Raw genomic sequence first — 12,428 nt, forward strand, 5'->3', positions numbered from 1 at the left:
GCTCACATCGAATAGCAAGCTATAAAGGACTAGTGAAAATTAATTCAAATAGAAAAATCAACAGTACAATCTATATATAAAACGAGAAATGAGAAACACTTATAAAACACACTATAAAGACAATAACAATCAAAACTAAGGAGAAAAACGACAAGCTCCTGACTTGTTTTACTTATAAACTGGTGGAATTACTGAATAGATTGGTTAAAAGCTCACGCAAATAAGAAGTATATAAAGAATAGACACACAGTACCGATCTAAGTATACTGATAGTTATCAAAGGCGAGTTCAGGCAAAGTCAGTAAGCATCACACAGATTTATTGTGATTGTAATAAACCTTGTATGAAAAGCATTTCTTAATATTAGTCAACAGACAAATTTAGCACTTAATTATTCAAAGCGCGTCGAATGATGTTTTGACAATCCAACATTATCAGTCATTTTTATATACTTTATTACTTCTGTACTAGTAAAAGAAAATAGCATGAATGTATTTGATAACGACTGTCGGTATGAGTAAAAGGTTAAGCCAGCTAAAAAAAACGGTCCCATCCACCATGTTGTACATACAAAAGTGCATTAACCAAGTCAGTTGTTTCCTTTTCATTTGATGTTTTTGAGTTTATGAATTTGCCATTTTATATTAGGACTTTCCATGACATTTGATACTTTTGGTATTTTACTCTTTATCTACATGAACTTATATTCTACAGGAAGGCATTGTCTTTGCAAAGAAAAATAAACAAAGAACTGAGAGACATGTTTAACCAGTCAGCCTTATTTGATATTGATTTTCTTACCAAAGTACTGGTGGTAGGTCATTCATATCAAACATTTTTTTTGTAGTCATCAAGTCATCAATAAGACAGAAAACTTCTTACTAAATAACATTACATAGAGTGTGTTGTTTTCGTTATGAATTGTTGTAGGATTTGAAAGAAAAAAAGAAATTATTAGATGTAATACGATAAAGGGTGTGTAAGCAGATTGACCTTTTTTCTTTAATGAAGTCTAAATTTTGATGTTATTTTCTATGATGTTTGAAATTTTTTCACATTTAGTTTCTCTTATATATGGTATAAAATTGTTTTAAAATGTACTTTGAAATTTGTTAAAACCAATATAGTTACTGTTTCCGCTTGGGCGAATGATTTGACGTTATTGACAAGTTTCTTTCAGGATCTCTCAATGTACAAGTACAACAAAATGATAACGAAGTCATTGAACATCTTGAACAAGCTGTATTCATCAAAGACAAACATGTTCAAGCTTTCCACAAAAGCTCAGGTATTCTATTACAAAATCTAGTACAGACTGTTTATAAAAATGTTAAATTTTGCCTCGTTACCTTAAAGGATACTTTTCTTTCAGTTCAATTATTTCAAACAGTTCATTTTGTAAAACACTTATATACTGACGGCTTGCATATGTGTATTTTATATCATAGAACGAGCAGTTTTGTCTTATTTCTACCGGCAAAAAAATTATTAACAGAATATTGAACTTCAATGCAAGTTCAAAAACGAGAAGTCCATAAAACTGAAAAAATCAAACGCTGTCAATCAACCGAATAAGGAAAAACAAATATCAGTTAGCTAGTATCTTACCAGATATGTATAATCATATCTTCATTCAACAGAAAGATGGGTTATTCAAAACCCAAGTTTAATTAGTTATCAAAGGTACCAGGATTATAATTTAGTACGCCAGACGCGCGTTTCGTCTTCATAAGACTCATCAGTGACGCTCATATCAAAATAATTATAAAGCCAAACAAGTACAAAGTTGAAGAGCATTGAGGATCCAATAAAAGATGTTAAATTCATTTGTCTGTTTCGGGTATTTTTTTGTATGCGCGTCGGATTTCTTTGATTTTTCATTTGTATTGCATTGTATCCAACGATTTCATTTCATTCATAAATAGTACACAGGCTTAACAAGTTGGACAAAAGGTTACTTTATGATGCTATGTTTGTAATAAAATTTTAGATGCAGAAAACATTAATTGTTGGTATTCATCTATGAAATATGTACTTCAATCACTTGATATACAAAATTTAGATACGAAGCTCAAGAAATTTATTAAATAAAATGTAAACTTTGTAATAGTTTTCAAACATTTTGGTTGGTCAAAAGATCTGAAACCTAATCACAAGGTAATAGTAAACTAGAAAATTATTTCAACCTCAAGACTGACTTTGTAAAGGAGGCTTATTTATCAATTAAAGATTTTAGTATAAGAAGAGCTATGTGTAAAATGAGAATAATGCTCATGATCTTAGAAATGAGAAAGATGGATATAGTAAAAAAAAACATAGAGAGAACTCAACGTCTATGTCATCACTGCTTATCACATGGATAAAATACTATTGAAGATGAGACCCATTTTACAGTAAATTGTCAATTATATGATGAACAGAGGAAAGTTTTATTTGATAAAGTTATCACTTATTGTACTAATTTTAAAGAACTACATCCTGATAAGAAATCTTTCTGGCTGTTCACAAATGAGCATCTACCAACTATCATGTGCCTAGGAAATTACATGATTCAAGGTTTAGAAATAAAATCCAGATGTAAACAAAATATATGAAATAAGATAAGATTTCATTGTTATAAGATTTAATATAATAGTTATATAAAACACGTGTGTTAGATTCTGATTCTATCCGTAACGTTATAGTATGTTATTAGTTTTCTGTTTTGCTTTTTCCAATCATATTGTGTTGTAAAATGATGAGTTCTTAATTAGATTAATAAAATTTTTATATTATCTTATCTTATCTTCTATTATTTAAAAACATTACGTTTTATAGATTTTACTAACACAAGATTCGTCAAGAGTGCACAGAGAGGTGTTGAAAAACATGCCAATTTTGAGACGATTAGCCAGAACAAAGCTAGACGACCAACAAGTGAAATTAATGTGTTCTATCCTGGACGATTTAGCCGAGTAAGACAATTCTTCTATTAAACATAACTGCCAATATTTGTAAGAAAATAAGAGTATGGTAAAGATACCAAAATATGTCCAAAGTAGAAGAAATGTCGGACACACAAATAAAAAAGTATGTTCTATTCAGGAACAAAAACTGCGTAACAAGTATCTTTTATATCTTATTACACGGAATGACCGTACAGAAATTTTTAATTATTTTCATCATCGTCCGTTGTGCTGTGATTATTAGTCGTCTCCTTGGTAATTTTGCTACATCTTGTTATTTCTTAAATGTTCTAATTTGTATATTTTTTTTAATAGTACAATGGTCGAGCGTCACTGATGAGTCTTTTGTAGACAAAACGCGCGTCTGGCGTAAATATAAAATTTCAATCCTGATATCCATGATGAGTTTATATAAAAGTTTGAAAGTCTGAAAAAGCTTCTTTTAGTTATATTGGTTCTAAAACCCTTTAATAATCAACAATGAAGAGAAAAAAATGATTAATCAACCTTTCATTTTGTCATTACTAGATTTTGTCACCTACCAATGACTCCCGATGAACCACACCCAATGAACCAGAATATCATGATAAGCAATGGTAAGTTATGTACAGATTTTTTCTTGGTTCTTCGTTGTAACGATGTCTAAAGATATGAATTGATATTACACTAATAGTTGAGAATGCTGAAATCAACTTAATAAATTGTTATATTCATATCTTGATATAAGAAGATGTGGTATGAGTGTTAATTAGACAACTCTCCATCCAAGTCGCAATTTGTAAAAAGTATGGTCTTCAACACGAGCCTTAGCTTATACCGAACAGCCAGTTATAAAGGGCCCAAAAATGACCAGTGGAAAATCATTCTAACGGGGAAACCAACAGTCTTAATCTATATAAAAAACGAGACACAAGAAACATTAATGAACCACCTTAACAAACGACGACTACTGAGCATCAGACTAAGGACAGGTGTTAACAAGTGCGGCGGGTTAAAACGGTTAAATAGGTTCTTATCTTCAACTTTATCTGAAGCACTAGTGTGACACCACAACATAGAAAGACGCACTATAAAATAGCAATTGGAATCGCTTTACTCAATTAAAAGAAATACTTTTGTGAGCATACACTGAACGAATAATTTTGATCTTTGATACGTATGCATATGTGAGGATATATTAACTTGTATAAACTGAGGGAGCAAATAATGTTTTGGTGCTTTAAAATATGTTTTATATTTTTGGAATAAAAAAAATAATGTTTTAGAGCGAAAACCATATGATATTTAGAAAGAATATCTGTTAATAAATTGTTAACTGCATTATTAACAGGAATCCTGACGATCTTATTTGATGTTCTCACTCAAGAAATCGATACGAAACTTTTAGTAAGTATAAAGTAAAATCACAAAAATACTGAACTCAGAGGAAAATCAATTTGGAAAGTCCATAATCACATGGCAAAATCAAAAAAACAAAACGCATCAAAAACGAATGGACAAGAACTGTCATATTCCTGACTTGGTACAGGCATTTTCAAATGTAGAAAATGGTGGATTAAACCTGGTTATACCTTTCTTACGCAAGAAATTTATCAAGGAAAAGTCTTATGTATTCACATTGCTTCTAATGCAACTGTTTCAAATAAAGAAATAAGCTGTCATATTGAAAATTTAGAATTTGTTAGCATTTGTTAACATTGGTCAATACTGCTGATTGAAACTGCAAATAATCTAGTAAAAATTTTGATCAGGGCATACTTGTTAAACAATGTTTTCATACTTGTCATAATCAGTGTTACACAAAATAATATTCGCCATTCCTATTTGTTTGTTTTCTCTCCAGAAGAACTGTTTCGTGTTTTTAGTTGGTCCCTAGAATATATTTCAATTCATCTTTTTTATTTCTAGGAGCTGTACAGAGGAATGAGAGATGTTTTCCAGAAGACGTTTCAGCTAGTTAAATTGCTTGCTCGTGAAAATGCCCATGTTCAACATCATTTATTTGAGAGAATAGATGTGTTATTGGATGTGAGAGTTGTCGAGTCAGACCTTGCTTTAGCCTTGAAAGAGGTAGTCTCTGTTAAATATTGAGAAAATTTAAACTTTTACATGATACCATATTATCTAAGACCTTTACTTAAATTTCAAAAGAAAAAGAGATAGTGTTTTTATGGTTTAATATACCTGTTCAAAAAAGTTCGAATTCATATTTTAGAAACTGAATTAAAACGCACGATCACATTTAAACTTTATTTCAATGAATCAACAAATAATTTATAATTAGCAATCATTGTTACACAGAGAGAACTACATTCGCTCGAGCCCATTCTTTTCTCAAAATATGACGTTTTTAAACGGAACACATGTATGTGTATATTTACCTTATTTAGTATCGAAAGTCTTTACATATGGATTACTGATTTTAATAACAATCAATGAATTATGTATAATTAAAATAAGAGCAATAAAAAAGTGCGTATCATAAATCATGTTCATCCTTTTTATAGGTTTTCATTGGAAATCAAAATACATGTTTGAAAATCAGCCCTAGACAAATACAGAAAATTGTTTCACGTGCAGCTGAAATGCAGGAACGTGCTCCAGAATTTCTTGACCTCTTAGGCATGATCGTAAAAGTTGTTGGATCAGACCTAACGTTAAAACGAAACCAAGCTTTTGTTATGAAGTATATCATGCAAAATTACAAGAAGTTGGCGTATGTCCTTGATATGTCACGTGAAGACAGGTAGGAGTTATACTTAAGAATTGAATGCTTCTTTTTGTAAATTTATTGGGTGGTAAAAGCGTTGACCGCAGTACATTTTGTATGAAGCGCGGAAGCGCTTCATTCTAAAAATGTACGCACGGTCAACGCTTTTACAACCCTATAAAGTTTCAAAAAGAAGTATTCAATACTTATAATTACATGTTTTTAGCTAAAATCACGAAAACACGATTTTTATCCAGTTTTATTTAATTCACCTGTGCACATTTTTGTGGGACCTCGTGTCATCATGCATGATAAATGTTATTGTCTGATGCAATTGTTTACGGAATAACATGTTAGCCAATCAGAATAACGTATTATAATGTTAAAAATTTTTACTCCTTGGATATGGTCAATAAATTTATTTGGCTTTTAAACTGTGAGTCTATTAATATTTTAAAACAACTTGGCTATTTCTTATCAAAACACCTGCCTTGAGTAAACATTTATAATATAACACTGGGATTCTGTAAGTAATATTTAAAATGTCTAACTTTTTAAAGCATACTGTTTTGTTGTTTTGCTTTATTGTATTTGTAATTGTTTGTAACTATATATTGTCATGAATGTATATGCACTATGCCCCTTGTGGGTACCTCTTATGGAAATAAAAGATATTCTATTCTATTCTATTCTATTCTAGAATGAAACTTACATCTAATGTAATTATATACAGATGGTACAGACTGAGACATTTCACTTTTGATCAAAGTGTTCAAAATAAAACAAATTCATTTCTTTCATATCTAACTGATTTAGTAGTTGAACGTATTATTTCTACATGAAGCTTTTGGTTTAGATAAGCAGATTATGTTGTATTTTAAAATTAATGGGTAAAAATTTACTTTTCATTCTTCTAACCGTACATAACCTGGTCAAATGGCATACACATTTGAACATATATAGATATAAAAGAATTCTCAAAACATTTCGACTAATTGTTTGTGAAAGTTCAACAGAGTGTGGAAGGTTTTGGCTCATTTTAAAATTCATATATTTTTTTTTCAATTAGGGAAAATATATTGACAGATCCATCTAAAATGACCACTATGAGATATTATTTGAGTGTTCTAGATTTGCTTGCACTGTGTGCAGAGGTAAGTTGCTTTTCTAAATACTTTTTCTTTGCCAATTTTTTGATATCGATATAAAAGTCTCGAGCTATAATTGCATTTGAGAATTTTTTATTTTGGAGATGATCGTTATGGTAAATCACTGAAAATGTCCTTATCATTTATAATTTATAATTGGTATATTCTTAAAAGACGAAGGTTGAAAAATGTATTCTATAATCTTACTAAAACTTGGCGAAGGCAAGTTGTTTGAACCGTAAAATTTTACTGAACGTCTAAAATACATTCAATGAAAGACTAAAACATTAATTCTCAATTACTTACATCATTTACGGCTTTTAAGTTGTTAACTCTTTTAAACGAAAATAGACATTTATGTCTTAACAATTCAATACCGACACTCGAAACGATAATCCTACGACACATTTAACAAATCTGCAAAACATGAAGGTGGTTGATGCACGTGAAAAAAAAGCCTAACAATATACAAACACATAATCAATATGACAAGGTTCTAGCTCTTTTTCTTGGAAATCGTTGAAAGTTCTACACTTTTGAATTTAAAATTGAGAATGGAAATGAAGAAAGTGCCAAAAGGACAACAACCCAACCATAGAACAGACAACAGCAGAAGGTCACCAACAGGTCTTCAATGCAGCGAGAAATTCCCGCTGTCGGAGGCGTCCTTCAGCTGGCTCCTAAACAAATATACTAGTTCAGTGATAGTGAACGCCATACAAAACTCCAAATTGTACACAAGAAGCTAAATTAAAATAATACAAGACTAACAAAGGCCAGAGGTTCCTGAATTGGGACAGGCGCAAAAATGCGGAGGGGTTAAACATGTTTGTGAAATTTCAACCCTCCCCCTAACCTCTAGCCAATGCAGAAAAGTAAACGCATAACAATACGCACATTAAAATTCAGTTCAATAGAAGTCCTAGTCTGATGTCAGAAGATGTAACTAAAGAAAATTAACAAAATGACAATTATACATAAATAACAACAGAATACTAGCTGTTACAAAAACGTTTAACAGAAATAGCAAACTCCAAAACAAATTCAAAGAGAGGGTGTCGCTAAAAACTGACAAAATCAAAATCGATGACGTTAACAAAAAATAATTTTGTCGTTGATAGTTCTTTCCGTATATAGTATACTTTCTAGCAAATATTGATAAATATTCATACGACTACGATTACAAGCATCATAAAACACAAACTCACATAACGAGGAAACTAAAGTTAAATAAAAAGACGCACAACTTCAGCTCGTAAAATCTATAATTTATGATCCTCTTGTATTATTTGTTTAGTTGACACTGAATATTTATCTACTACGCCTTCTCCAAAGACGTTTAAGGGAAAAAGGAAGACACAATCCATAACCTTACCCTGGCTCATTAGTTTTGATTTCAGACACCGATAAAAAAAAAAAAGATCATACACTAACAACTAATAAAAGAAATCATGCATCTAAGACTAAAAGTCTGTGTCTTTCATTGACACAATTCTTTCTTAAGAAATGGTGTGTGTACGACCGGCTAATTTGTATTCCCCTTAAAAGTATTCAACACCGGGCCCACACTTTTTTTTCGAAATGACACTGTTCGGAGAACGAGAAAGTTGTGACCTCGGCCCTGGACATGAATTTAAACATTCGAACAAGTTTAACTAAAAACAAAGAAAATGCATTCATAATGATAGAATATGACATAATTAAGATTTGTGTTTGAAATTGCCCGTTTGATTTGTTTACTGATACACTTGCTTCATTTTCCAAGTGCGTTTAGTGCCTAATGTTGCTAAAACCTAAAAAAAAAAAAAAAAAAAAAAAAGGTACTCTTTATTCTCCTTGGAGTACTGCTTTGAAGGAAACAAACCTATATATTGTTTTTATTTAGGGTGAAAACATGTTTATAGAATCTCTATGCCAAACAATTTTGCCAATGGATGATTTGTTATGGGTGTTGAATAATTCAGCGATAGATAACACATACAAGAAACCATTCTTGCGATGTCTGCACCATGTGTACATGAAAAGTATGGGACCAGAGGGTGTTGACGCTGGGGCAGGAGAAATGCCTCACAATGAGTAAGATCATTTATGTAGGATTATTGTCGTTTCCTTTGTCTTACCATAACCTTTCTATAAATAACTTAGATTTTTCGCATGGGTTATTAATATATATATCATGTAAATTTCGTAGTCATATTTCAATTAAATGTGAATTGTTTCATGTGCCAATTATATATTCAAGTTTAACCATTTCACTATTTACACTCCTTTATATCTAAATCAATTGAGTTAAATATATATAATAAAAACAGTAGTATACCGCTGTTTAAAACTCACAAATCCATGGACAAAAAACAAAATCGGGGTAATTTACTAAAACTGAGGGAAACGCATTAAATATAAGAGGAGAACAACGACACAACATTAAATTGCAAGACACACAGAAACGGACTAAGCATTAGACAAAATCCTATGAGAACAACAAATATAACATCAAAACCAAACACATGGATTTGGTACAGACAAGTACCGTGACATGTCCCATAGCAATGTGAATTCACACTCAAAAATAAGAGAAAACAAACGAAACAACGGAAACACAACGTTAAAATGTAACACACACAAAAACGAACAATGATATAACAATGGCCATATTTCTGCCTTGGTACAGGACATTTTTAAAGGAAAAAAAGGTGTGTTGAACCTGGTTTTGTGGCATACCAAACCTCCTTCTTTTATGGCTATGTGAAATATAACATTAAAATGACAACACAACATTACAGGACTACAATATAAATAAATAGGAGAACACAATTGACAAAGAAACACACGAACAATAGCTAACAAAAGGCAACAAGTTTATATATACAAGTTAATTATATTTGAAATTACCGGTTTTTACGGTTCATTTTTTAAAGGCAAATGAGAATTATTTACTCATTTTATTTTTACTTCATAAGACTTACACAAAAATGTTCCTGCAAAAAAGTTAAGTAAAAGCTGTCTTAATATTTTTTATATTTCGAATTGTTGAAATGTAGATTAATCCAAATGACATAAAGGGTTATCAAAAATTAGACTATATTCCTCTTTGTACTGATAATAATACTTTGCTTTAAGGACTTATTACTCAACTTTTTCTACTGTTTCTTCTAGTTTTTCGAAAGGCTTAAAGCGGGACCAAGTTGTTGGATCTTCTGTTGTTTGAAGATTTTTTTTTTTGACACAGGGTTTTAACAAGAAAATTAATTACACTGTGTATACTATTTCCTTACGTCCTATAGGACTCGTAAATGTTGTTTTAAATAAATGTATATCTAAAACAAAGTGGTATTACTGTGACTATTCATCAAAGCATTCGCTTAGTGTATGTGAAAATGTAATTAATATTTTGGCTTCTATAACTCTCTTGCTGCAAAGAACACATTCTTTAAAGGATCATGGCTTTATGCTTAATTGGTAAATAATATGTGATATGCTATCAGTGTTTACAATATAACAAATGCTTTTTGTAAATAGCATAGAATGTATGCATTATCTTTCATAGATTTAACATAGAGTATTTTGTTCATTTCTGATATGTTTATTATTTAAATATTCCAAGTTACCTTAATTCAAGCCGATACATGCAGTTTATCAAGCTATAACCTATAACATTTGTCATTAAAAAGGAGAAATCAAAAACAATAAGTCACCGATACCTACCTGAAATATAAAAGTATGGTACACTATGTATAAAAAAAAAGAAGATGTTGTATGATTGATAATGAGACAACTCTCCACAAGAGTCCAAAATGACACAGAAATTAACAGCTATAGGTCACCGTACGGTCTACAATCATGAGCAAAGCCCATACCGCATAGTTAGCTATACAATCCCCCGAAATGGCAATGTAGATTTAAAAAATAGAACTATGGCCTGATAGATATTCTGCACTGTAATTGATTCATAGTTAAACACACTGCTGTCTCGTTTGATTATCAAAGTTATGGAAAATCAATGTTATTGATAATTAGAAATATGTCCGTAGAAAATACAAGTTCAACTGAACGTAAGCTTTTAATAATATCAAATGTAAATAAAGCAAACGATTCAAGCATCATTTTTCACTAAGTTACATAAAACGAACCACGACAACCATGACAACCTCTGTACTACTTACATGTTGGCCCCAGACGTGCTCATTTCGTACGTGAAATCAAGTACGTATAAGGTGGAACATAGGATCACTATTTCAAACGTCCCTATCTTACAGCTTCTTATTTCCTCCCTTACTCTCTTTCTCCTCGAAATTGTTTTGAAATCGCAGAATATCGCCACCTTTACCCCCTTCTTTCTCCGATTCCCTCTCCCGACTATAGCTTCCAGCCTTTTTAACTCACCTGGCTCAAAGGGCCAAGTGAGCTTTTCTCATCTCTTGGCGTCTGTCGTCCGTCGTCCGTCGTCGTCGTCATCGTCGTCGTCGTCGTCCGTCGTTAGCTTTTACAAAAATCTTCTCCTCTGAAACTACTGGGCCAAATTAACCAAACTTGGCCACAATCATCACTGGGGTATCAAGTTTAAAAATGTGTCCGGTGACCCCGCCAACCAACCAAGATGGCCGCCATTGCTAAAAATAGAACATAGGGGTTAAATGCATTATTTGGCTAATAACACAAAAAACCAAAGTTTCAGAGAAAATTTGACATGGGGTAAAATTGTTTATCAGGTCAAGATCTATCTGCACTTAAATTTTCAGATGAATTGGACAAATCGTTGTTGGGTTGCTGTCCCTAAATTGGTAATTTTAAGGAAATTTTGCTGTTTTTGGTTATTATCTTGAATATTATTATAGATAGAGATAAACTGTAAACAGCAATAATGTTCAGCAAAGTAAGATTTATAAATAGGTCAACATGACCGAAATGTTCAGTTGATCACCTAAGGAGTTATTGTCCTTTATAGTCAATTTTTAACAATTTTCATATAATTTGTAAATTTTTACTAATTTTTTCCACTGAAATTACTGGGCCAAGTTCATTATAGATAGAAATAATTGTAAGCAGTAAGAATATTCAGTAAAGTAAGATGTACAAACACATCACCATCACCAAAACACAATTTTGCCATCAATCCTTCTGCTTTCTTTCTTAAATAATCACATATGCTTAGGTGAGCGACACAGGCTCTTTAGAGCCTCTAGTTATTCTCATGTTCTCTTACCTCTGACAACCCCTGGTGAATGAAGCAGTGGTGAAATACAAACCAAAAACATACTTAAAAAATCCACAGAAGAAGACTTTACAAATTAGATGTTCGTGTATATATTAATGTATCAGGCATTAATATAAGTTGTATTAATTGACACATTCATTTTGTATTTAACTAGTATTCATTTTTAAACGAGATTGCTAATGAATTTTTGTTTAGTTCTGAGTTTATTAATGGCTACTTCCATTTTTTTCACAAACCAAACAGAGGTATGCTGTTTTCGGCGGCGGTGTTGTCAACAATGTATTCGTTTCTGATTAGGTCTAGTTTATAATCCTGGTACTTTTGATAACTATTAATGGTCAATGATATTAGTTATGCAGTTATATAAGAACTAGCACATCTCATTTTATGTATTAGATTGTGATAAGGTC

At 31.4% G+C, this 12,428-nt stretch overlaps 1 protein-coding gene across 1 annotated transcript in view; it reads left to right on the forward strand.

Moving 5' to 3' along the window:
* LOC134721299 (inositol 1,4,5-trisphosphate receptor type 3-like) overlaps window positions 1-12,428 on the forward strand; it is an 85,216-nt gene that overhangs the window by 40,846 nt on the left and 31,942 nt on the right. The window contains exons 29-37 of the mRNA XM_063584183.1: window positions 715-814; window positions 1,181-1,288; window positions 2,818-2,954; window positions 3,474-3,541; window positions 4,276-4,331; window positions 4,854-5,015; window positions 5,453-5,691; window positions 6,725-6,809; window positions 8,689-8,879. Of these exons, the coding sequence (XP_063440253.1) occupies window positions 715-814; window positions 1,181-1,288; window positions 2,818-2,954; window positions 3,474-3,541; window positions 4,276-4,331; window positions 4,854-5,015; window positions 5,453-5,691; window positions 6,725-6,809; window positions 8,689-8,879 (1,146 nt within the window). The remainder of the gene's footprint in view (window positions 1-714; window positions 815-1,180; window positions 1,289-2,817; window positions 2,955-3,473; window positions 3,542-4,275; window positions 4,332-4,853; window positions 5,016-5,452; window positions 5,692-6,724; window positions 6,810-8,688; window positions 8,880-12,428) is intronic.

This window comes from Mytilus trossulus, chromosome 6 (assembly GCF_036588685.1).
Source record: "Mytilus trossulus isolate FHL-02 chromosome 6, PNRI_Mtr1.1.1.hap1, whole genome shotgun sequence".
NCBI classification, from domain to species: Eukaryota; Metazoa; Mollusca; class Bivalvia; order Mytilida; family Mytilidae; genus Mytilus; species Mytilus trossulus.